General features: G+C 39.5%; 1 protein-coding gene across 4 annotated transcripts in view; it reads left to right on the top strand.

The window, feature by feature from the left end:
• The window catches only part of fgf13 (fibroblast growth factor 13), a 267,783-nt gene extending 240,099 nt beyond the window's left edge, over window positions 1-27,684 (top strand). For all 4 annotated transcript variants that reach the window (XM_062963929.1, XM_062963932.1, XM_062963931.1 and 1 more), the window contains 2 exons: window positions 20,026-20,224; window positions 23,180-27,684. In XM_062963929.1, the coding sequence (XP_062819999.1) occupies window positions 20,026-20,224; window positions 23,180-23,316 (336 nt within the window). In that variant the 3' untranslated portion in view covers window positions 23,317-27,684. The remainder of the gene's footprint in view (window positions 1-20,025; window positions 20,225-23,179) is intronic.
• Window positions 27,685-27,770: the final 86 nt, after the last annotated feature.

Here is a 27,770-nt window from a genome sequence, read left to right as displayed (position 1 = left end):
TGTTTTCAATAAATCGTGATATTTTGGTGCTAAATTCGCAAATACAGTAATTGCTACATAGCATTACTGCGTATTGAACTACTTTTTCTGTCAAATTTGTTGTTATTCTGTGATGTCTGGTGTGTTGTGTTCCAGAACTTTGTCAGTCTGGATTCGGAAGTCCCACAGTATCTTTGCGTGCTCATTTTCCAATACTTTTGCAGGTTTGTGATCCCACCAGTTCTTTGCTGCTGGCAGGTGGTACTTGAGGCATAAGTTCCAATGAATCATTTGGGCCACATAGTTGTGCCTCTGTTTGTAGTCTGTCTGTGCGATTTTCTTACAGAAGTTGAGGATATGATCCATGGTTTTGTTGGTTTCCTTGCACAGTCTGCATTTTGGGTCATCAGCTGATTTTTCAATCTTGGCCTTAATTGCATTTGTTCTGATGGCTTGCTTCTGGCCTGCAAGTTGTTGTTGTTATTATTATTATTATTATTATTATTATTATTATTATTATTATTATTCTGCTGGGATGTTTATCTCATGTCCCCGCAAGCTAGAGGTGACAAACGAGAGCTCACCCTGTGTCACGGGTTCGAGCTGCCAACCTTTAGGTTAGCAACCAAACCTTCAGGTCAGCAGTTCAGCCAACACAAGGGTTTAACCTATTTTCTACGGTTTCTATGGCTGAAGCTAGTCCTTTGCATAACCACCATTAAATGCAAAAAAAAATTACTAAAATTTGGACTGCATGTTACTTTTTCTTGAGTGTTGCTTTTAAGAGTGTTGTCTTTTCTGGCGCATGGAAACAAATTAGGAAAGCCAATCTGTTTCCATGATTTCATCCCTGTCACCTGCAGCTTAAGACAGCATTTAATTTAATAAAACCATTGTGTGTTTGTAGGGGGGTGACGATGACGATGCACAATATGTTTGCATTTGCAGATGCCGTCCTGTTTGTGCTCTTTGTTGGCATTTGCCGGTATCCTGCCTCTCGCTTTTAATCTTGTTTGCCTTGAAATTAAGTTTTGCCACAACATCCGATTCAAATAACAAATTCCAGCTTTTCCGGCAGCTTTAAGCAGGGCGTGTGCGTCTGTGTGCGCTTTCGTAACGGTGACATTCCTGACAATCTCAGCCTTCCGATATTATTATGATTTTTTTGTCAAAGTTAAACACGCAAATGAGCAAGACAGCCGATTAAGGCAAAGGCAGGCTCCAATGAAGCTGTGAAGCTGCTTAACAGCTTTGATGGGTTCGGGTGTGATTCCTGATCAGGAATCAAAAGTCATGTTGTTTTGCCCTTGGAGGTCGAGAAAACCTTCTGCTTCTTGGATGTTGATGGACATCATGGGGTGCGATAATACGATCAATAACAGTTTGACACTTGAACTACCATGGTTCCGTGCTATGGAATCCTGGAATTTATAGTTCTCCAAGATCTTGAGCCTTCTCTGTCAAAGTGTGCTGGTGCCTTTTGAAAATGCAGTTTTCAAATTTCTGAGCATTGAGGCATCAGTTCAACTGGGTGCATCTACACTGAAGAATTAAATCAGTTTGCCTCCACTTGTACTGCGATGACTCAATGTTATGGTGTCCTGGGAGTTGTAGTTCGACAAGGCAGAGAGGGCAGAACTATATGTCAATCTACAACTCTAAATATTCCATAGCGTTTTTGATCTTTAATTTTAAATGATTACTGTATATACTTGAGTATAAGCCTAGTTTTTCAGCCCTTTTTTTATTTATTTACATCACTTTTACCCCGCCTTTCTCTCCGAGGAGACTCAAAGCGGCTTACAGTAAATAGGCAAAAATTCAATGCCTAAAAACAATGTAAAAACAACAATTCATATAAAAACAATCTACAAAACAACAGTTCATATAAAACAGATACCATTACAAAAGAAAATCACATTATATAAAATTTTAAGAATGTCCAAGATTAAAATCCTTTTTTTAAGACTGAAAAAGCCCTCCTCGGCTTATACTCGGGTGAGGGTCCTGGTTGGCTTAATTTGGGTCAGCTTATACTCGAGAATATATGATACATTTATTATTTTTCTCTATTATTATTGGTATTATTACATTTATTATTTTTCTCTATTATTGTTGCTACTATTACATTTATTTTACTCTATTTTTATTATTATTAATAATACATTTATTATTTCACTCTGATCTTATTATTATTATTATTATTATTTATTATTTTACTCTATTTATTATTACATGCATTATTTTACTCTATTATTATTAAAAGGATACATAAGCACATTTACATTGAAAAAGATGAGAATAATGATTTGATCAGAGTTGCACGGTCTTATCTTAAATTTGAGCTTTATGTAAATATTCAAAAACATTGAACCTACTGATGCCTCAATTAATTTTATTGGTGTCTATTTTTATTTCTGAAATTTACCACTCTCGGCTTATACTGGAGTCAATGTTTTCCCAGTTTTTTCGTGGTAAAGTTAGGTGCCTTGGCTTATATTCAGGTTGGCTTATACTTGAATATATACGGTATATTGTGTTAATAGTAATTATGTTTATTTTTTACTAATCAAAATTTGGCATATCAGGTCTGTGTGTCAAGTTTGGTCCTGATCGGTCGGTGTTTGGGTTCACAGTGCTCTCTGGATGTAGGTAAACTACATCTTCCCCCAAATCAAGGTGAATTTTCCCCAAAGACATCCAGTATTTTTTTCTGGTCATGCAGGCTCTATGTGCCAAGTTGTTTCAATTCCATCTTTGATGGATTTCAGTGTGCTCACTAATTGCAGGTGAACTATACATCCTAGTGCCCACAAATCCAAAATGTCCAGGCCAATACCCCTCAAAACCCACCAGTATTCAAATCTGGGCATATTGGGTCTGCATGCCAAGTTTGGTCCACATCCATCATTGTTTGGGTTCATAGTGCGCTCTGAATGTAGGTGAACTACAACTCCTATCAATCCCTCCAAAGACCTCCAGTATTTTTTCTTAGTCATGAGGGTTCTGTGTGCCAAGTTAGTTCCAGGTCCATCATTGGTGGAGTTCAGAGTGATCTTAGATTTCAGGTGAACTATACATCCCAGTCCCTACAACTGCTATAAATCATGGTGAATTCTCCCCAAACCTCTCTAGTATGTTCAGTTGCTGATCAATTCCTCGGTTTGCTGTGTGCCATAGGAAAGAATCATAGAATCGTAGAATCGTAGAGTCGGAAGAGACCTCATGGGTTATGAGAGAGGCAGTGGGCGGGGTTATGCAAATTCCACACCAATGGAGAGAGTAAGAAACACTGGGATGTCTGTGGTGGAGGAAAAACAGAACATATAGGATGAAATTGTCCCCGTATGAATGCCTTCACTTGGGTGGTGGAAGGTATGGTGTTTGTGGACATGGGCAGGGCTCTTGGACATGTTCATGGTGCTCGCTATAACCTACAATGTCATTGGATGAAGGGCCATTGGTGTTTCCTGAGTAGTGGGAGTTATAGCTATTTGTGGAAATGAGAGCCTGTCTGTGTCACTGGACACCCCAGTACATATTTTTACTTTTATTATGTGTATAGATTTTAAACTACAGTAGAGTCACACATATCCAAGACTCGCTTATCCAACATTCTGGATTATCCAACGCATTTTTGTAGTCAATGTTTTCAATACATCGTGATATTTCGGTGCTAAATTCGTAAATACAGTAATTACTACATAGCATTACTGTGTATTGAACTACTTTTTCTTTCAAATTTGTTGTATAACATGATGTTTTGGTGCTTAATTTGTAAAATCATAACCAATTTGATGTTGAATAGGCTTCTCCTTCATGTCTCCTTATTATCCAACATATTCGCTTATCCAAGGTTCTGCCGGCCCGTTTATGTTGGATAAGTGAGACTCTACTGTACTGTATTTACGGATTTAGCACCAAAATATAACGTTATATTGAAAACATTGACTACAAAAATGCGTTGGATAATCCAGAACGTTGGATAAGCGAGTGTTGGATAAGTGAGACTCTACTGTATTTACAAAATTAGCATCAAAATATCACGTTATATTGAAAACATTGACTACAAAAATGCGTTAGATAATCCAGAACGTTGGATAAGCAAGTGTTGGATAAGTGAGACTCTACTGTATTATGTGTATAGATTTTAAATGATATCTTAGTTTTCTCCCAATATGAGGCAAACGACAGCCGACAATGGACGGAATTCGGTTTCTGAAGGGTAGATCAACACTAAGGTCAATCCCATTAATGCAACAAGTCTACTGTAGTTGGGATTATATATTGGATTGAGGTTAATATGTATTTTTGGCTGGGATCCTGTTGGTTAGTTGCGACTACAATGAAGCGCGGAAGGGTGATTCCACACAAAGGTAAATCCCCTTGATCCCAAGTTGGGAACAACAATGGGATTTTCGGTCTTTGTCCTCTGATTCATTTCATATGTCATTTCATACTTTGGTTCCTAAAATAAAGCACCGGGTTCGGATTACCGGCTTTTCGTTTTCACGTTCCTCTCTGCGAGTTGTCCCAATCATCTCATCTCTTTCCTAGATGATGAATTTCGTGTCTTCATTTCAGGTTATCGTCATCACTTTTTAAAAAAAATTAATTAAGTCATATCGAAACGGAACATTCTGTGATTTTGCCGCCGCCAGAAGCCTCCGTTCCCGTTGTTAATCTCGCACTATCGCTATTTGGCATGTCAAAGCTTTAGTCAATGTTGTGACATCCCAAATTAATCCTGCTGCTTTCTTGACTTTTACAAAAAGGATGGGGTTAATGGTGGCTTTTGAGTCAATCCTGTGCTCAAAGAAGCACATAAGGAATGGTTGGAGTTGAAAAGGAAAGCATTTTTCTTTGGGAAAGCAGCAGTGTTTTGTCCAACCAGCCGTTCTATATTAATCTTTAAGGAGAAGGGTAAACAAGCTGTACATTATTTAGATTGGTATCTCTTTGGAACTTTGGACGCCACTTTTTTCCTCCCTCTTTTTGAAGGCTTAATTACTTGTTGGCCCATTTTTCAAAAGCATCCCACGTCAGCTCCGCTATCTTTCATCTCTTTCCCTCCGTCTTGTAAATATTCTGCCTTTCAAGGGTGTCAATGGAAGCTTTTGCCACAACGGTGACAGAACTAACCGTTATCTACTTCTAATATTGGATTTGGCCCGATCTCTCTGATGTTGCCAGGAGAGGAGGGAGTCTTTTGAGAGTTGCTATAGACATCTTTTTTGCAGTATTTCATAGAATCATAGAATCATAGAATAGTAGAGTTGGAAGAGACCTCATGGGCCATCCAATCCAACCCCATTCTGCCAAGAAGCAGGAAATCGCATTCAAAGCACCCCCGACAGATGGCCATCCAGCCTCTGCTTAAAAGTCTCCAAAGAAGGAGCCTCCACCACAGTTTGATGTTTAATAGGCTTCTCCTTAATCTCTCCTTATTATCCAACATATTCGCTTATCCAATTTTCTGCCAGCCCGTTTATGTTGGTTAAATGAGACTCTACTGTACTTATAATAAAAAGGTAAAGGTAAAGGTTTCCCCTGACGTTAAGACCAGTCATGTCTGACTCTGGGGGTTGGTGCTCATCTCCATTTCTAAGCCAAAGAGCCGGCATTGTCCATGTGTCATGTGGCTGGCATGACTGCATGGAGCGCCGTTACCTTCCCGCCGGAGTGGTACCTATTGATCTACTCACATTGGCATGTTTTTGAACTGCTAGGTTGGCAGGAGCTGGAGCTAACAGCGGCCGCTCACGCCGCTCCGGGGGTTTGAATCCGGGACCTTTCGGTCTGCTTACTTTCGGTCTGGTACTTATAATAGAGTTCCCCTTTTCCCCTTCTGTCTCGTCTACTAGTTTTGCACCTTTAGGGAATGCCTTCCACTATGACTTCTCCATCCATGGAAGTGAAGTGCATTGCACATGGTTCTGGAGATGTTGAAATGGTCTTTCCAGTGCCACAGGTCCACTCCGATGGTAAGCTTAGCCCAATGGAAGCACTGTCTAGCCATCCTAAGTGATCCCTTCACACGATGTAATGGTAGAACCTGCTTTGATAGCCCTTAAACTGCCGTGGCAATATCTTATGGAATCCTGAGGTTCGTAGTTTACTGATGGAGCCCCAGGTGTCGCAGTGGATTAAACCGCCAAGCTGCTGAACTGGCTGACCGAAAGGCCGATGGTTCAAATCCGGGGAGTGGAGTGAGCTCCCGCTGTTAGCCCCATCTTCTGCCAACAGCTGATTTTTCGATCTTGGCCTGAATTGCCTTTGTCCTGATGTCTTGCTCCTGGGCTGCAAGGATCAGGCCTTCTGTCTCCTTCTTCAGGGTCCCATTCATGAGCCAGAGCCAGGTCTTCTCCTTATCAGCTTTTCCTTCAATTTTGTCAAGGAACTTTCCATGCAGTGTTTTGTTGTGCCAGCTGTCAGCCCTAGTTTGTAGTGCGGTTTTCTTGTATTGGTTTTTTGTCTGCTGTGCTTTGAGGAGTTTCTGATTTTTGACTCCAATCAAATCACCTGGTATGGTGACATCATCATTACAGTCATGCCAGCCATATGACCTAGGAGGTATCTCCGGAAAACGCTGGCTCTTCAGTTTAGAAATGGAGATAAGCACCACTTCCCAGAGTCGGACTCAACTAAACTTCATGTCAAGGGAAAACCTTTACCTTTAACTAATGGATACTTAGAATTCTATGAGAAAGACTATCTACCTCTTCTCTTTCTAGACCTTTTGCACTACACAGCTCTACCTATCATGACTTCTTTTCACTTGGGATACTTACAAGAAGAGCTCAAGGGCCTCATTGAACTACAAATCACAGAATTCAATAGAATGCAGTTACTGTATAGCACAATTGAGGTTTTAGCATTCTATCAAGGTGTTTTGTACTACCACTCCCATCCTTTCCAGTCAGCATGGCTATGAGTATGATGGCCCATGAAGCTATTTTGGGTTTTGTGTGAGCTGTCCAAGGTACTGAACCCAAAAGATTCTTGAACAGCTCCAATGAAACTCAGAGTAGCACTTGTCATGTGAATTCACTGTCACCATACCACAACTGGAAGGTGTTCTTCATGCTGTGATTCAAAAGTCTCTCATGTCTGTTTGGGAAAAGCATATCCAGGAGATATGCTTGATAATGATATTTGAGATTTGGTAGATGTTGGCAGCTAACCAGCATTCAGAAAATCATAATTCAACAGAATTAAACCCCCTATGCTTTAGGACTCCATCCAGCATCAGAAAAAAAAATGCAGAAATCTGCCTTTTGTTGGCCCACCCAGCTCAGTTTCACTTTCCGCTGAAGTAGTCATTGGCAGTTCCCGACATCAATTGCTACTTTTATTCTAGAAGAAAGGAGGGTCCCCACCACCCATAATCCTTTGCTCCGTCTGATGTTCCAGGCTGGCAATCTGCCAACCGCGAGCAGTCCTTTCATCCGAAAACTCCTATTATTTTTCGACGCTTTGTAATTCTTCACAGCGATCCTCCGAGGAACAACGATACTCCCCTTGGCTGGCTTTGGAATCTGGTCTAGTCCAAAAGAAACTTCGGCCTGTATTTTCTAAAGAGAAAGAGAGAGTGAGTCATAAGAAAGAGAAGGAGAGTTTCCTTGGCTCTTTTCAACGACTGCAAGTTCAAACAGTGGTGATAAGTAGAGGGGTTTTCCTAAAGATCTGACAACCCAGTTGGATGATGAAGGAACTCAGATTTTGTTTGAATTGCTGGACATGCCCTGGGGATGTCTCTCGAGTCAACCGTTCTCCATTCGCTTTTCGGAAATTTGCTTTGGGTTAAAAGGATAAGTGAGAGGGAGTATTTCAAACCATTATCTTCCCACTTCACCAAGAAGGGTTCAGAGGGGTTTACTGGGAAATGCTTGAGGGAGGGCATTGACCACGACAGAGATCTAGGAAGACGAGGAGGTCTGGTCTTTGGACTACTTACTTACTTAGGCGATCCCTTGTAGGCCGAGGATGATGGTCTTCCAGCCGTGGGGTCCTGTGGGTGGGTTCTTAGGTGGCTTAGATCTAGATCAGTGATTTCCATAGTGGGCACTACCGCCCCCTGGTGGGCGCTGCAGTGATCCAGGGGGGCGGTGATGGCCACAGGTGCATTTGGGGGTGGGGCAAGGGGAGGGGCGGGCCGCTACCTAAGTGCCGGAGACAGGGCTGAGTCCCTGAGGTGCCTGTTAGGACACAGGGGGCGGAGCTAGACAGGGCTGAGAATTTATACCTCTCCTAAGGGGCTTGTTGGGACACAGAGGGCGGAGCTAGGGAAGGGACGGGGCCTCCTTCCAAGAGCCCGAGACAGGGCTGAGCCTCTATACCTCTCCTGAGGCTCTTGTTGGGACACAGAGGACGGAGCTAGGGAAGAGGGCGGGGCCTCCTTCCAAGAGCCTGAGACAGGGCTGAGCCTCTATACCTCTCCTGAGAGGCCTTTTAAGGTGGGGGCGGGGCCTCTTCCCAAGAGCCCGAGACAGGGCTGAGCCTCTGTATATGTCCCCTGAGGCGCTTGTTAGAACACGGGGGGAGGGATATAGAGGTTCAGCCCCATCAGGCACGTGGGAAGAGGTCCTGCCCCCTTCTCTAGCCCCACCTCCTGTCCTGGCAGGTGCCGCAGGACAGGGATAGAAGCTCAGCCCTGCCTCAGAGCTCGTAACTCCGTCCATCCCAGTCCTGGCCCCGCCCACCTCCCCTCGCAGCCCTGAATCTTGGACTAGGGGAGAGGCTCAGCCCCGCCCTCTTGAGCAGGAGCCACGCCCACCCCTCTAAGCCACGCCCCCTTTCCAGGGGGCACTGAGCCATATTTTTTCTGGAAAGGGGGCGGCAGGCCAAATAAGTTTGGGAATCACTGATCTAGATGGCTCTTTCAGGTCATTATTGTTTTCCTCAAAGGCATTTTTCCAAGTTCCGCTCTGGGTAGATGTGCCTTGATTGTCTCAGTAGGGTGTTCAGAAGCTAAAACTAGCAGCTTGAATTGCACCAACCGAGCAATGTCCTTTTGTATTGTGTCCTGAAAGTTGGAAGCTGGCATCACTGAGCATGGATCTCTTTTAATCAGAGGAGTCATTGACACAACTCCACCCTCATTTTGCCTGAATGGCTTTTGGGATTTAAATCTATTTGATTATCATTTCATCCTGTCTGAAGGGAGCTGAAGCGGTAGAATTAGTTGTACAGCTCTAGGTAAGACATATCCGAGTATTATGGCTAATGCGACGTGAAAGGCCCGAGGAAAAGAACTCATGTGTGTTGGCTTTCTCCCCACTTCGTGAACACACATGCATACAAATCCTGTGCCTGCTAACAAAAATGGAGCAACTGCATTAAAGCATCTACTGGGGCAACACACATAGTCAAGGGCAGATAGGAAGCCAAGTGGACCTTTGGAGGAAATGCCAAGAAAATTACCTTATCCGACACTGGAATTATGTGGTGGTACTCAACCCTTGTGTTGAATGGCATTGTTGCACAAATGAATGGGAAAACAGTTGCACAAACACATAATCCAACGTATGTGAGATGGCATCATATTTCCATAATCCTGGCCTGAATGTGAAGATTCTTGTCGATCCAAAGTTTTTCTCATCTGGATCTCTTGACACCTAAGATACATTTCCTTTAACTAGTTTTAAAATATTTTTAATATAATCTCGATCTGTAAGTCTATATCCATACAAACCTTGATTGCTTTGTATTCTTGCTTACTGAAATAAACCAGACCTTGGTTTACGGAGCAAAACTACAAAGCATGGTCAAGTTTAACCAGTTTAATTAAATTTTCTTTAATTAGTTGTAAAATATTTTTAATATATTCTCGATCTGTAAGTCTATATTCATACAAACCTCGATTGCTTTCTATTCTTGCTTACTGAAATAAACCAGAGCTTGGTTTACGGAGCAAAACTACAAACCATGGTCAAGTTTAACCAGTTTAATTAAATTTTCTTTAATTAGTTGTAAAATATTTTTAATATATTCTCGATCTGTAAGTCTATATCCATACAAACCTCGATTGCTTTCTATTCTTGCTTACTGAAATAAACCAGAGCTTGGTTTACGGAGCAAAACTACAAAGCATGGTCAAGTTTAACCAGTTTAATTAAATTTTCTTTAATTAGTTGTAAAATATTTTTAATATATTCTTGATCTGTAAGTCTATATCCATACAAAACTTGATTGCTTTCTATTCTTGCTTACTGAAATAAACCAGATCTTGGTTTACGGAGCAAAACTACAAACCATGGTCAAGTTTAACCAGTTTAATTAAATTTCCTTTAATTAGTTGTAAAATATTTTTAATATATTCTCGATCTGTAAGTCTATATCCATACAAACCTCGATTGCTTTGTATTCTTGCTTACTGAAATAAACCAGACCTTGGTTTACAGAGCAAAACTACAAACCGTCGTCAAGTTTAACCAGAAGTTGAGGTTTGGATGTAAAGAATAACCTAAAACCCAATTGGGCATTTTATGAATGCCAGTACAATAGAGTCTCACTTATCCAACGTTCTGGATTATCCAACACATTTTTTTAGTCAATGTTTTCAATACATTGTGATATTTTGGTGCTAAATTTGTAAATACAGTAATTACTACATTGCATTACTGCGTATTAAACTATTTTTTCTGTCAAATTTGTTGTATAACATGATGTTTTGGTGCTTAATTTGTAAAAACATAACGAAATTTGATGTTTAATAGGCTTTTCCTTAATCCCTCCTTATTATCCAACATATTCGCTTATCCAACGTTCTACCAGCCCGTTTATGTTGGATAATTGAGACTCTATTGTATTTTAACCGAATTACCGTATATACTCGAATATAAGCCGACCCGAATATAAGCCGAGGCACCTAATTTTACCACAAAAAACTGAGATATTGACTCGAATATAAGCCTAGGGTGGGAAATGCAGCAGCTACGGGTACATTTCAAAATAAAAATAGATACCAATAAAATGTCATTAATCGAGGCATCAGTAGGTTAAATGTTTTTGAATATTTACCATATTTCAAAGAAAAACAATAAACTAGCTCTATAAGTGGAAAACTAGGGGCAACAAAAACAATATGGTATCAACAATAACCTAATAATAATAATAATAATAATAATAATAATAATAATAATAATAACTTCATTTGGATCCCACCCTATCTCCCCATGGGGACTCAGGCCAGCTTCCAACATAGTAACAGGCAAACATTCAATGCTTATATAAACAATACAGAGCTAGATATAGATCTATAATTATAGATTCTAATTTCACATATGCATTTCCCCCTGAAACATTTGCAAATCCCCTCTTTGTGTGTGTGTTTGTGTGTGTGCATTTCCCCTACAATATTTGCAAGCCCTATATATATATATATATATATATATATATATATATATATATATATATACACACACACATACACACACACACACACACATACATATATTCATATCTATCTAGACATGTCTATATATATTTGTGTGTTCATTTCCCCCCTGTAATATTTCCAAGCCCTATATATAGGTAGGTAAGAATATATTCATATCTATCCAGGCATCTCTTTTTATATAGATATTTGCAGAGACTTGCAAACATATGAGGGTAAATTCATATATAAAAATAATATATATGTATGGCTACAGATACACCGGTACATGGATCTATATGTATAAAGGATTTGCAAAGAATTGCAAATATATGAGGGGAAATTCATATATAAAATTAATGTATATAGATAGATACACATATAAAGGTAAATAGAAATGGCAAAAACTTGCAAAGGGTTAATGCCTATATATCTGTAGGAGAGTTTAACAAATATTTCAGGGGACAATGCTTTCATAAGATTAATGAATATATATATTTTCTTCTTCCTGACTTGCAAGGGCGTCTTTCTCTTTTCAAAACATTCCCTTGATTAAGAGCGAGGGTGGCTTTGCAAAAGAAAACACACTGATAAGGGAGGAGAGGAGAGAAATAGATCACATATTGCAAGCAATAGCCTGCAGGCTAAGAGCGAGGGAGGCTTTGCAAAAGAAAACACACTGATAAAGGAGGAGAAGAGAGAACTAGATCACATATTGCAAGCAATAGCCTGCAGGCTAAGAGCGAGGGAGGCTTTGCAAAAGAAAACACACTGATAAGGGAGGAGAAGAGAGAAATAGATCACATATTGCAAGCAATAGCCTGCAGGCTCCGTTGCCGGCCTTGACCTTGACCCGATTATAAGCTGGGGGAGGCTTTTTCAGCTCATAAAAAGGGCTGAAAAACTCAGCTTATCTTCGAGTATATACGGTATGCATCTTTTCCACATATATTTTTTAAAACAAACCATTATCTTATGTTGTTGTTGTTGTTGTTGCTGTTGTGTGCCTTCAAGTCATTTCTGACATATGGCAAGCCTAAGGTGAAGCTTTTAATGTGTTGTTTTGGCAAGATTTGTTCAGAAGGGCTTGCTATTGCCTTTTTCTGAGGCTGAGAGAGTGCGACTCGCCCAAAATCACTTGGATCAGCAAGGATTCAAACTCATGTTTCCAGAGTCGAAATCCGACGCTTAAACCATTACTCCACTTTTGAGGTGTTTTAGTCTTCTGTAGATTGTCTATTTATAGCACTGAATCGTTAATAAAACATAAACTTTGATCAATATTTCCTTTTTAAAGTGGCAGCATAGTGCAGCAATAAAGCATTGGCCTAGGATTACGGGTTTCACATCTCTGCTTTGCTGGATAGTCACAGATAATCTTATTTTTCATCTCAGCCTATCTTGCAGCATAGTTGTGATGCTAAACTGAGTTATTTGGAAAGAACTATCTTAAACTGGGAGTTGTAGTTTGGAAAGTTGTCAGCCCTCATTGGCAGGGAAGTCTAAAGGCCTCATAAAACAACAGCTTCCAGAATTCCATAGCACCACGGCACAGCAGTTAAAGTGGTGTCAAACTGCAATAATTCTATAGTGTAGATCAGGGGTCCTCAAACTTTTAAAGCAAAGGGCCAGTCCACAATCCTTCAGACTGCTGAGGGGCCGAATTATCATTTGGAAAAATAAATTCCTATGCACACTGCACATGTCTTATTTGTAGAGCAAAACAGCAACAACAATGAAAGCACAATATAATATTTAAAAATGAAACCAATTGTAACCAACATAAACCTATCAGGATTTCAATGGGAAGTGTGGGCCTGCTTCTGGCCAATGAGATAGTCAAGTTAAGTAGGATTGTTGTTGTTGTGTGCCTTCAAGTCATTTCAGACTTTGGGCCAGCCTAAGTCTAAAATTATTTATTTATTCATTTACTAATTTATTTACTACATTTATATCCTGCACTTCTCACCCTGAAGGGGACTCAGAGCGGCTTACAAGTTGTATGTACATACAATATACTATATTATTAGCATAGCACAATATTAGCATTATATATTACTATATTGAACTATACCACTATACTGTAATATTATATGTAATACAAGAAATTCTTGATAGGATTCACAGTTTGTCTGGTTATACTGGTTTGTGATGACAACTACTATACAGTATATAATAAATGTACGTTTTTTTGTTCAACAATAAATGTGAATTATTCTTCAAGGAAAAGTATGACATCCCCTGAAAATAAGACCTAGCGCATCTTTGGGAGCAAAAATTAATATAAGACACTGTCTTATTTTTGGGGAAACACGGTAGAACTGGATTACATGAGGCTCCTTCTAAACAGCTGAATAAAATGCACACTGAAGTGGATTATATGGCAATGTGGACTCAAGATAATCCAGTTCAAAGCAGATAATATAAGATTATAAATAGGTTATATAACTGTGTGGAAGGGCCTTGAGTCTACACTGCCATATAATCCAGTTCAAATAAGATAATCTGTATTTTATAGGCAGTGTGGAAGAGGCCTGAGGCCTAACTGTGCCTGTCTCCTGGGCTGAGTAGGTTGCTAAGAGACCAAGTGGGAGGATCTTAGCCTTCTAAATGGCAGCAATTGGCTAAAAACAATTATTCCTCTCCCTCTGATTAGGGCTTTATTTTTATTTTATTTTGGTTGTCGGAACCTAGGGGCAAGGATGGTGGATTGTGCTGCCAAATTTTTAGGTTCTGGGGCTTGTACTTTTGTTGTTTTAGTGGGAGGGGCAGACTATATATACAGTATTTATATTCCGCCCTTCTCACCCCGAAGGGGACTCAGGGCGGATTACAATGAACACATATATGGCAAACATTCAATGCCAACAGACAAACAACATATAGTATAGACTGACACAGAGGCATTTAACATTTTTCCAGCTTCACGATTCTGGCCACAGGGGGAGCTGTTGCTTCACCGTCCACTACATTATATGGTATTATTATTAGTATTATATTGTATAACATTATAATATTATTATCAATATTATACGTATATACAATATATTATATTATTTAAAATGATATAAAATATTATATTATAAAACTGTGGGCGGTGGCCAGGTAAATGACCTTGGAGGGCTGCATCCGGTCCCTGGGCCTTAGTTTGGGGACCCCTGGTGTAGATGCACCCCTACTTAAATCAAATGTAACTGCATGTACAAGTCTTAAATAAATGTGTGTCTATGGAAACATTTCGCTGCTTGATGAGTTGGTTTCATAGCGAGTTGGTTTCACGTTGGCAAGACCCCTCAGAAGAAATTGCCTGAACATGGTGTGGTTCGCGTCTTAATTTAATCATTCATCTCTGAATGGGAAAAGTTTTGCATTCCCTAAACAGCCGCAAATTACCGCGCACAAGCTATAATCACCCGCTGCATGCTCCAGGCTTCGCTGTTACCGCTTTTAATTGCATGACGCACTCCATGGCTTCCCGCTTCTTGGCTGGACAGCTTGCTTCAGCAAGTGGCAAGTGGGAGAAATGGTTTTGTAGAATGCTGTGGTTACACTTCACAATTTGTTGGTTTTTTATTTTAAATATTATTTATTTTTTCATACATTAGAAGCCTCGAAGCAAAGAGCCTCCTTTGAAGAGAAGGAGGTTGTCTTAGGGTGTGTCTACACTGAGAATTCATGCATGTTGACACCACTTTAACCACCATGGCTCAATGCTATGGGATCACGCAGAGTTATTATTATTATTATTGACACAACGATGTTGTATGTCACAGCAAACAAGATAGACATGCTGGATTTCGTATCACAAAACCACAAGTCGAACACTTCCCAAGTGTCTAGGACTGTGTGATGTATTTTCGGATGATGCGCACAGATCCCAGCAGGGTGGCCTTTTGCAGTTGGCAGATGGTGATTTTGTCAATGTCTATTGTTTCCAAATGCCGGCTGAGATCTTTTGGCACGGCACCCAGTGTGCCCATCACCACCGGGACCACCTGCACTGGTTTCTGCCAGAGTCTTTGAAGTTCAATCTTGAGGTCCTGAGAGCGGCCGAGTTTTTCCTGTTGTTTTTCATCAATGCGATTGTCACCTGGGATGGCAACATCAATGATCCAAACCTTGTTCTTTTCCACAACTGTGATGTCTGGTGTGTTGTGTTCCAGAACTTTGTCAGTCTGGATTCGGAAGTTATTATTATTATTATTATTAGCGACATTTATATCCCACCCTTCTCACCCCGAAGGGGACTCAGGGCAGTTTACAAGTATATAAACATACAATATATTATATTATACGACTATATTGCAATATTATTAGTAATATTGCATGTAATATAAATATACAATTATAAAAGTAATTATAATTACCATATATACTTGAGTATAAGCCTAGTTTTTCAGCCCTTTTTTTAAGACTGAAAAAGCCCCCCTCAGCTTATACTCGGGTGAGGGTCCTGGTTGGCTTATATTTGGGTCAGCTTATACTCGAGAATATATGGTACATTTATTATTTTTCTCTATTATTATTGGTATTATTACATTTTTCTCTATTTTTATTATTATTAATACATTTATTTCACTCTGATCTCTATTATTGTTGCTACTATTACATTTATTTTACTCTATTTTTATTACTATTATTGTTTCTACTATTACATTTATTTTACTCTATTATTATTATTATTAATAATAATACATTTATTATTTCACTCTGATCTTATTATTATTATATTTATTATTTTACTCTATTTATTATTATTATTATTATTACATGTATTATTTTACTCTATTATTATTAAAAGGCTACATAAGCACATTTACATTGAAGAAGATGAGAATAATGATTTGATCAGAGTTGGACAGTCTTATCTTAAATTTGAGCTTTATGTAAATATTCCTTTAACCTACAGATGCCTCAATTAATTTTATTGGTATCTATTTTTATTTCTGAAATTTATCACCCTCGGCTTATACTGGAGTCAATGTTTTCCCAGGTTTTTTGTGGTACAATTAGGTGCCTCAGCTTATATTTGGGTTAGCTTATACTCGAGTATATACGGTATTATTACATTGTATTACATCATAATATTATTATTAATATTACATGTATATACAATATATTGTAATATTAGTATAGTATAATATTATTATATACTAGTTGTGCCCGGCCACGCGTTGCTGTGCCGTTGTCTGGTGGTGTTGGTGAGAAATTGTTGAGGTAGTGGTGGTATTGAATGTCTGTTGTATGGTTGTCTTTATGTTTAGTATGCACACTGAAGTGGATTATATGGCAGTGTGGAGTCAAAGCAGATAATACAAGATTCTAAATGGGTTATATAGCTGTGTGGAAGGGCCTTGAATCTACACTGCCATATAATCCAGTTAAAATCTGATAATCTGTGGAAGAGGCCTAAGTGAGGCCTAAGTCTTCCTGTCCCCAAGTGGGTGGAGCTTAGCCTTCAAACTGGCAGCAATTGGATAAAAACTATTATTCCTCTCCCTGTAATTAGGACTTTATTTTCTTTTCTTTTTGTTGTATCAACCTAGAGGTGTGAATGATGGGTTGTGTTGTCAAATTTCGAGGTTGGGGGGCCTGTAGTTTTGTTGTTTTGTCTGCTGCCCTGATGCCATCACTCTTTTATATGTATAGATTATTATATCATTCAATTGATACAGGAGACATGGTGGAAAGAGTTACGGTCTCAGAAACCAGCCGTGAGCCCAACGCACAATCCAATTTATCCCGTTCAAGCTTCTGGTTGCTATTATAGACTTCCAAGGACCTGCAGCCTGTGCCACACTGATAAAAGATTACAAATAAATAATTGCTATGCAATGAGGTGGCCTGTGGTGATTGTTATAACATCAGTCCGTTGGTAAAAGCTTATTGATGCAACTAGCATTTGTCTGACATTCTCCCTAGGCAATACATCCCCATCACAATCCGATCATGTTATTAGTTTTTTTTTATAGATGCTTCTGATCTGATAATGAGATTGTTTTTTCTGATCAATACTTTTTCACTTAAGGTTATATTGCAATACTGCCTTCAGGTTATTCCCTGAGCTCTTCTACAGGCTTAAAATTGCATCATGTCTTGCTCAGATTCATTTGAAGGCTGCCGTTCTATATTCAGAAAAAACATGCGGCAATGGAAACACTGGAGAAAATACAGTAGAGTCTCACTTATCCAACATTCGCTTATCCAATGTTCTGGATTATCCAACGCATTTTTGTAGTCAATGTTTTCAATACATCGTGATATTTTGGTGCTAAATTCGTAAATACAGTAATTACAACGTAGAATTACTGCATATTGAACTACTTTTTCTGTCAAATTTGTCGTATGTTTTGGTGCTTAATTTGTAAAATCATAACCTAATTTGATGTTTAATAGGCTTCTCCTTAATCTCTCCTTATTTATTTATTTACAGTATTTATATTCCGCCCTTCTCACTCCGAAGGGGACTCAGGGCGGATTACAATGAACACATATATGGCAAACATTCAATGCCAACAGACAAACAACATACATTAGACAGACTCAGAGGCATTTTTAACATTTTTCCAGCTTCACAATTCCGGCCACAGGGGGAGCTGTTGCTTCACCGTCCAGAAGTGGCTATACTTCCATATTCCTTTCCTCGTGTTTTGCTGGCAGTTTTATGGTGTTGTAGATTAGCCTCCCGCATAAAGCGTCCCTAAATTTCCCTAATTGACAGATGCAACTGTCTTTCGGGGCTGCATAGGTCAACAGCAAGCCGGGGCTATTAATGGTCGGAGGCTTAACCTGACCCGGGCTTCGAACTCATGACCTCTCGGTCAGTAGTGATTTATAACAATTGGTTACTAGCCAGCTGCGCCACAGCCCGGCCCTTTATTATCTAACATATTCACTTATCCAACATTCTGCCGGCCCGTTTATGTTGGATAAGTGAGACTCTACTATATAGGAAACCATTTGGACACTAGAAGATGTTGTCCAAAACCTTGTTTATGTATGAGTTTCCTTATTCACGTGGTTATGCTTTTTGAGCCGTATTTAGCTTATGGTTGTATACATGGAGTTCCATCTAAGTTCTCATTCCATGTGGGCATGAAATCTATTGTAAGTTCCCAAAACGTAGAGCTATGGAATCAAATGAGTCAACCTTTGGGTTGATTCACCAATAGATTCAATGAATCTATCCAATTTGGCACTGGCCAACTAGATTCCAGCTATTCAGTTGCACATATCCTGTTTCCCTGAAAATAAGACATCGTCTGAAAATAAGACCTAGTAGAGGTTTTGCTGAATTGCTAAATATAAGGCCTCCCCCGAAAGTAAGACCTAGTGAAGTTTTTGTTTGGAAGCATTCTCGCCAAAAAGAACACCAGAGCATGCAGGATTGGTAAATGTACGTACCATAGATTGTTATACATTGAAATAATGGTAGTAACAAGAAATTCTTGATAGAATTCACAGTTTGTCTGGTTATGCTGGTTTGTGATGACAACTATTGTACAGTATATAATTTCATTTTTTTTTGTTCAAAAATAAATGTGAATTCTTCTTCATGGAAAAATAAGACATCCCCTGAAAATAAGACCTCGCACATCTTTGGGAGCAAAAATTAATATAAGACACTGTCTTATTTTGGGGGAAACACGGTAGCCACCCTGAGTCCCTGAGGGGAGATGGGGGCAGGGTATAAAAATAAAGTTGTTGTTGTTGTTGTTGTTGTTGTTATTATTATTATTGTATGACACAGCAAACAAGATAGATATGCTGGATTTCGTTTCACAAAATCACAAGTCGAACACTTCCCAAGTGTCTAGGACTGTGTGATGTATTTTTGGATGATGCGTGCAGATCCCAGCAGGGTGGCCTTTTGCAGTTGGCAGATTGTAATTTTGTCAATGTCTATTGTTTCCAAATGCCGGCTGAGATCTTTTGGCACGGCACCCAGTGTGCCCATCACCACCGGGACCACCTGTACTGGTTTCTGCCAGAGTCTTTGAAGTTCAATCTTGAGGTCCTGATAGCGGCTGAGTTTTTCCTGTTGTTTTTCGTCAATGCGACTGTCACCTGGGATGGCGACATCAATGATCCAAACCTTATTCTTTTCCACAACTGTGATGTCTGGTGTGTTGTGTTCCAGAATTTTGTCAGTCTGGATTTGGAAGTCCCACAGTATCTTTGCGTGCTCATTTTCCAATACTTTTGCAGGTTTGTGATCCCACCAGTTCTTTACTGCTGGGAGGTGGTACTTGAGGCATAAGTTCCAATGAATCATTTGGGCCACATAGTTGTGCCTCTGTTTGTAGTCTGTCTGTGTGATTTTCTTCTTATTATTATTATTCTCTGTGAAATTGCTGCCTGCCTCACCAAACTAAAACAACTACAGTGCAAAACGGGCTTGCGAAGGAGAGAAAGGCCACCTAACTACTAAATGGAAGGTATTAATATTAAAATAAAAATAGTGTCCCTACTTTGTGGATTTTCACTTATTACGGGTGGTCCTGGAACGTAACCCACACGATAAGTGAGGGAACAGTGTATTCCCCGTTGAAGCATGGGGCTTCCACTACATAGATCCACGGTAAGATCTCCACCATATTGCATAGCATGCACTGATCTTTTTCTTCCCCTTCTTTCCTCCCCAACTCCATTTCTTTTCCTCCTTGCAGGAACATTTTACCCCAGAATGTAAGTTCAAAGAATCGGTGTTTGAAAACTACTACGTCACATATTCGTCCATGATCTACAGACAACAGCAGTCGGGCAGAGGCTGGTATTTGGGTCTTAACAAAGAAGGAGAAATCATGAAAGGAAACCATGTCAAGAAAAACAAGCCCGCCGCACATTTCCTTCCCAAACCGTTGAAAGGTAATGTCATTGGAAACAAAACCGGGGAGGGGAGGAATTGAAGGAGAACAACAGCTTCCAGATCTTGCAAACATTACTGGATCTGCTGAGACTGTAGTAAAAAAAAAGACCCCAACACAGAATAAACACTGGTGTCTTTGAAGACTTGTTCACTAGTGCATCAGCCTGGGTCTAAAATAAATGGTGGTTACCACGTGTGGAGATGTGGGGCAGAGGAAACCCTTTTTCTGTTTTTTAATGCTGCCACCAATTGTGGAGATGTCAGGCTGAGGGGAATTTCTTTTTGAACCTTCTCTTCGTATTCAATTTAAATAGTAGCATAACTTAGTCTATAATATGTGTGACAGAGGCTTGGATGTTTAAAGAAAATAATAAGTTTATTTCAGGCACAGAGCTTGGTGGTTACAATATTGCTTCTCAGAGTTAAACTTTCTTAATCAGTTGCAAATATGACTTATGATGAATACTCTTTCAAATACTTTCTCCTTTCCTTTCCCAACCAAAACTACTAACTGATCACTTTGGATCTAACTGGGATTACTTCCCTTACTACTCAGACTCTACAAATAAACCTAAACAATTTCCTTTACTTGCTTAATTTGACATAACTAGAGATCTGAATTTCCCTGGTTTCCCTAACTTGGAACCAGTGTCTTCCCTGTGACTAAAGATCACAGACTAAACTGTTTTTTAAAACATTCCCTCCTTTTTCTTCAAACGGCGGTTGGCTCCGCCCTCGTTACTATGGTAAACTGCCTTAGAATGCTGAGCTGGTTACCATCCCCCACGCACTGGTAATTAATACTTACCCTTTTAAACATAGTTAAACATGACTTTTAAAACGAAATTAAACATGACATCTATAAATCAAAATAAAAACACACTTCTTTACACCACGCAAGTTAGGGATTACATCAGATTTCATTTCATACCTTGAAGAAACTATCCATGGTGCTGAATCCTAAGTGCAAATGATATTCGGCACCTTTGGAAAGCTGGCAAAACTTACAAGGGATACATTGACCCATAAAAGCCACTTTTTGGCTCAGTATTCCGTTCAATTTCAAACAGTTCTGCTTGGAGCAGTTTCAGGAAAAAGGGACAGTAATAATATAGGTTGAGTATCCCTTATCTGAAATGCCTGGGGCCAGAAGTATTTTGGATATTATTATTATTATTATTATTATTATTATTATTATTATTATTATTATTTAACTGCATTTCTATACCACTTTTCTCACCCCTGGGTGGACTCAAAGTGGTTTAAGATTGTTTTCAGATTTCACAATACTTGTATTTGAAAATGAGACAAAAACCAAGTCTGTGCATGAAATCCACTTATGTTTACACGCTGTTGCACTCTAGCCATGAAACACCTTTTCACCCAGCACCACAACAGAGTCCAGTAGTTCTAACTACAATATTTTATTAAGAAAAGCAAGGAGAAAAAGGCATTCCCCCCTCTAAAAAAAAAAAGCAGTAGGAAAGGAGCTATAAAATAGCAGTAGTCTATATACGAGGGCTATCCAGAAAGTAGGCTACCTTTTGTATTTGTATTGAAAAGTACTGCACCAGTAAATTCCCCACCTGTGTCCTTGGCTCTTCCTCCTTCTCCCTTCCTGCAGCGTAGCCAAAACGCTGCGCTGCCAGCCATGCCCCCATTGTTGGAAACGGAGGAGAGAGGCGGCAAATTTACTGGTGCAGTACTTTTCAAACTCATTTATCTATAAGAAACGTGGCTAAATTTAAATGGGAATTACATGAGATTGTAGTTTTGGGATGTGTCTTTCAGCTGCATATGGTAAATGATTTATTCTATACTTTGTCCTTTTTAAAATCCAAAACGTAGCCTACTTTCTGGATAGCCCTCGTACAAAAGAGCAATAGTCCAAAAATGGCAAAATACATGAAACCCAGGAAGTCAAGATCACAGGCATAAATCCATAAGCATGAAAGCAGAAATGTTTCCCAAGGCAAAACCTTTTCAGGAATATAGGCAAACACAAGAAACTTTTGTGCTTGGGAAGCATTTGACATTAGACCAATGGCTTTATTTATTTTATTATTTATTTATTTACAGTATTTATATTCTGCCCTTCTCACCCTGAAGGGGACTCAGGGCGGATCACATTATATACATATAGGGCAAACATTCAATGCCCATATACACATAGAACAGAGACAGAGACAGACACAGAGGCAATTTAACCTTCTCCTGAGGGGATGTTCGATTCTGGCCATGGAGGGGGGGGGGAGCTGCTTCATCATCCACTGTGATGGCAGTTCCTCATTCCAACATCGTAAATTAGTTAAATTTGCCTCCCCACTTTATAAGTGGTACCTTATTTCCTACTTGATAGATGCAACTATATTTCGGGTTGCTAGGTCAGCAACGAGCAGGGGTGCACCTTAGTTAAAACACACAGATAAACTATAATACCATTAAGACATATATATTAAAATACACAGAACTAAGATTAACACCAGATAAAGAATACTCACTCAACTTGTACAAGTAGAACTTCAACTTCTTAATGTCATAAACCCAGGCTTCGGAGAGATCTTTCAGCCTTTATAAAGGATGGGGAACCATCAAATAATAGTGTCCTGAGAAAGAGGGTTTAGTTTTTAAGGCCAGCCTAGAGGGCTAGACTGTAAGTCCAACTCTTTTAACTTGCATGTGAGGTTGCCCACACATCTCCTTGACATCACCTGAACATTAGGAAGAACTTCCTAACCATGAGAGCTGTTGAGCAGTGGAACTCTCTGCCCCAGAGTGTGGTAGAGGCTTCTTCTTTGGAGGCTTTGAAACAGGGGCTGGATGATTATCTGTTGGGAGTTCTTTGAATGAGATTTTCCTGCTTTTTGACAGGCAGTTGGACTAAATGACCCATGAGATCTCTTCCAAGTCTATGATTCTATGATTTCTAAAACGGCTTATTTCTTCTCTCCCAGTGGCCATGTACAAAGAACCCTCCCTCCATGATCTCACAGAGTTTTCGCGATCCGGCAGCGGGACACCCACGAAAAGCAGAAGCGTCTCCGGCGTGCTAAACGGTGGCAAATCTATGAGCCAACATGAATCGACGTAGCTGCCTTTGGAGAGCTGACAGGAGACGTCTTGATGGAACCTTACCTCTGGAACCGCAGTCAAGAACCCTAACTTAGCCGCTGACCCATCCAACCGTTCTGTCCCAGGCGAAAAGCCAAAGAACTGCCCAAAATTTGCATTGTCATATCAGCCATGTTAGACTCGTTGGCTGTTCAAAAATAATATCATTCTATGGTTTGGGGCTTTTTTTAATTTATTTTTTTTCACATTTTTTCCCCCAATAGTGTAGAACTATTGCTTGGGCAATCTCACAAGGAGAGCCAGGCACTTATGGGTTGTGACGTAAAAGAGTGGAGAAGAATGACTTTTCATTTTCTTTTTCTCTTTGGGACAAAAAAAAAATAATTTAACTCACATGGGCTTTGTGGAAACAAAGCGAACGCAAAATAATAATAATAATTGTCAAGTGGGGAGCCTTTTGTAGTACGCCAATGTCAATTTGCTACCCATCTAAGGGAGAAATCCATTGTTCCTTTTCTTTCGTTCTTTGTGGAAAATTTCACGCTCCACGTTTTATATATATTATCTGGCATTAGAAGGACAAAATAAAACATAGACTCTTTTTCTTTCCTTTTTTTCGTTCTCAGCTTCCCATTTTATCTCTCTTTTAAATCTCGCGAAGGCAAACCAACCCAGATGCATTATTTTCATTCAGAATCGGGCAAGCGTTCGGGTTATTCACTCCGATGGGTCTTCTTCTTCTTGAGCTGTGTCTTTGCAAGGAAAAATGACGCTATAGTGGTAGGATTATTTGGGAAAGGAGGGGAATTCTTCCCGCTCTGGCCCAAAGGTTTTCTTGTGGTTTTGAACAAACTCTGAAATATATACAGGTTTTTTTTTTAAAGAGAAATAGATTTGTAGTGTTCCGTCCTGAGTCGTTGTGCCGACCCTGAGTCTGTAGGAACTAAGACGTTCACCTTAAACCCAAGTCAGTGGAAGATGATGTTTTGTTTTTGTTGTTTTCTTTCTTTCTTTCTCCCTCTTTCTTTCTTTCTTTCTTTCTTTCTTTCTTTCTTTCTTTCTTTCTTTCTCCCTTGTTCCCTTCTTCTCTCGCCCAATTCTGTTCCGTGTTACACTATTAAAAACAACCACAACCCTGTCGTCGTGGCTTCTTTTTTCTGAAGACAGAACCTGTGGATCTAAGGTGACTTCAGCCTTTTTATATCTATATATATATACTAGCTGTGCCCGGCCACGCGTTGCTGTGGCGAAGTATGATGGTATGGGAAATAAAGTATTGAGGAATTGGTGGTAGTTAAGATAAAAGGTAAAGGTTTTATCTTACATTAAGTCCATTATAAATGGGTTATATAGCTGTGTGGAAGGGCATTGAGTCTACACTGCCATATAATCCAGTTAAAATCAGATAATCGTATTTTATAGGCAGTGTGGAAGAGGCCTAACTCTGCCTGTCCCCTGGGCTGAGTGGGTTGCTAGGAGACCAAGTGGGCGGAGCTTAGCCTTCTAACTGGCAGCAATTGGATAAAAACAATTATTCCTCTCCCGCTAATTAGGACTTTATTTTTCTTTTCTTTTTGTTGTATGAACGTAGAGGCATGGATGAGGGGTTGTGTTGCCAAGTTTAGTGTTTCTGGGATGTGTAGTTTGGTTGTTTTGTCCTAGGCCGAAATTTCATTACCCTTTTATATATATAGAAGGGTAATGGAATCACGGCACCGGACAAAACAACTAAACTTAAACGCCCCACAACCTCGAAAATTGACAGCACAACCTCTCATCCACGCCTCTACGTTCATACAACAAAAAGAAAAGAAAAAGTAAGTCCTAGCCACAGCAACACGTGGCCAGGCACAGCTAGTATCCATATATATCAAACAAGAAACCATCCAATTTGTTTTTTTAAAAAATGAACTAACACATTTTTCCTTCATTTACATAAATTTGGGCTTGAAACACAATCATCGCTAGAGTAATATATTCCTTCCCATAGAAAGGAGAAGACAATCGGCACCTTCTATGCCCCGAAAAAGCAATGGGATGTGAGAGAGATGCTAAATTTGCTGTGAGCTCAAGTAGACACATTGCAGTCAATAGGATTTAAAGGAATGCCGATTGACAGGCTCCCATTCATTTCAGCGACTCGATATCAGTGGTTTTCCCAGATGTTTTGGCCTTCAACTCCCAGAAATTCTAACAGCTGGAAAACTGGCTGGGATTTCTGAGAGTTGGAAGCCAAAACGCCTGGGTTGAAAACCATTGCTCTAGATAGAACAAGATTAGGTTTCTAGAATCTGTTCTAAGGCTACCTTTCAGGAAATATGTGGACACAGAGTTACAAATTTTTATCTATTTTATCCCAGAATGAGAGAAGGAGAAATACTTTCGGTAGTTGCTGTGAGTTTTCCGGGCTGTATGGTCATATTCCAGAAGCATTCTCTCCTGACGTTTCACCCACATCTATGGCAGGCATCCTCAGAAGTTCTGAGATCTTTTGGAAACTAAGTGGGGTTTATATATACAGTAGAGTCTCACTTATCCAACATAAATGGGCTGGCAGAACGTTGGATAAGTGAATATGTTGGATCATAAGGAGGGATTAAGGAAAAGCCTATTAAACATCAAATTAGGTTATGATTTTACAAATTAAGCACCAAAACATCATGTTATACAACAAATTTGACAGAAAAAGTAGTTCAATACACAGTAATGCTATGTAGTACAGTAGAGTCTCACTTATCCAACATAAACGGGCCGGCAGAACGTTGGATAAGTGAATATGTTGGATCATAAGGAGGGATTAAGGAAAAGCCTATTAAACATCAAATTAGGTTATGATTTTACAAATTAAGCACCAAAACATCATGTTATACAACAAATTTGACAGAAAAAGTAGTTCAATACGCAGTAATGCTATGTAGTAATTACCGTATTTACGAATTTGGCACCAAAATATCACGATGTATTGAAAACATTGACTACAAAAATGCGTTGGATAATCCAGAACGTTGGATAAGTGAGACTCTAATGTATGTGGAATAATGTCCAGGGTGGGAAAAAGAACTCTTGTTTGTTTGCGGCAAGTGAGAATGTTGCCATTGGCCACCTTGATTAGCATTGAATGGCCTTGCAGCTTCAAAGCCTGGCCGCTTCTTTTGTTGGGAGGTGTTAGCTGACCCAGATTGTTTCCTGTCAGAATCCCTCTGTTTTCTGAGCTAACTTCTTGAACATGGCCATACAGCCCCGAAAACTCACAGCAACTCAGTGATTCCGGCCATGGAAGCCTTTGACAACTTTCGGTAGTTGCCTCCCAAATGCAAAAGAAAATGGGTATCTATATCATTTCCACTCGTCATTTGGGATATAGATTCTGTGCAGAAATAGAGATCGTCCAAAATTATTCATCCAAGCAATATTTGATGCTGTCCTTCAAAAGCTACCACATGCAACTTGGTGATGGACAAACACATCGTTTTTTGGTTGTTCAAACACACACACACACACATACATACACACACATACACACACACACACACACACACTCTTTTTACACACACACATATATATAGCATACATACATTTGGTCAATGGCCAGCAATCAAAGAAACAAGATGAGAGATGCAAAACATAAACTAGGACATTAAATGCAATGTTTTAAGAAAAGTCCAAAATATTAAGTAAAAAACTTAAAAACAATGTCAAGTCTTTTGAATTCAGTGATCATAAACTCGCATCAAATGGCTTTAGCGTGAGGACAGAGAATGCTATTGCTTTGGCAACCAAAACAACCCGAATCTTTGGAAGGAATTGGGACGGGTGTTTGGTTCCAAATTCACCAAATTGAGCAAAATCCTCCCATCCTCACAACATTTATATTTCTGCACAGTATTATTCCCCTCCCTCCCAAAAAAAAAAAAAAAACCTTATAAGGGAAAATCAGTGCCAATGTTTCCCTTTTGTGTTGCTCATCCTAACTGGGCTTCCCGAGTGTTGGAAAATCTAAAAATGAATAATGGGATATGTTTATGCTATGTTCTAGTCTGAAGTTGGGGTCCTCTATAGTCTTCCCTTTGTACCTTGCAAGAAGGTTCAGGTGGTTTCGTCCATCGACCATTCCTTAAAGCAAACCGAAACAAAATCTTTCATTTACTTCCTCATAGCCGTTGCATGGGAGAAACGTTGGGAATCTTGGCTTAAGAACTGCATGACGTGAAGACTTGTTTGTGCATTGCTCGTTGTTGGCCTCTTTGTTATGGAGCTGTACAAAGCTGACATGGTTTGGTAAGAGCTGTTTCCTGCCGCTCTGTACGAAGGAGACATTTATTATTTGTTGTATACAACCATGCACTGAATAAACTAATTTATACAATGATGTACTTTTTAACAAACAGCCCACAGCTTCTGTCGATTTGTTATCAAAACCGTGCATCTCACTGGTGAGACTGTGGTGCAGACAGGTCATTCCCAAATGTGGGT

The sequence above is a fragment of the Anolis carolinensis genome, unplaced genomic scaffold (assembly GCF_035594765.1).
Source record: "Anolis carolinensis isolate JA03-04 unplaced genomic scaffold, rAnoCar3.1.pri scaffold_12, whole genome shotgun sequence".
Lineage (NCBI taxonomy): Eukaryota > Metazoa > Chordata > Lepidosauria > Squamata > Dactyloidae > Anolis > Anolis carolinensis.
Note: the sequence above shows the minus strand (reverse complement) of the source record. Positions and strands in the feature narration are given on the sequence as shown.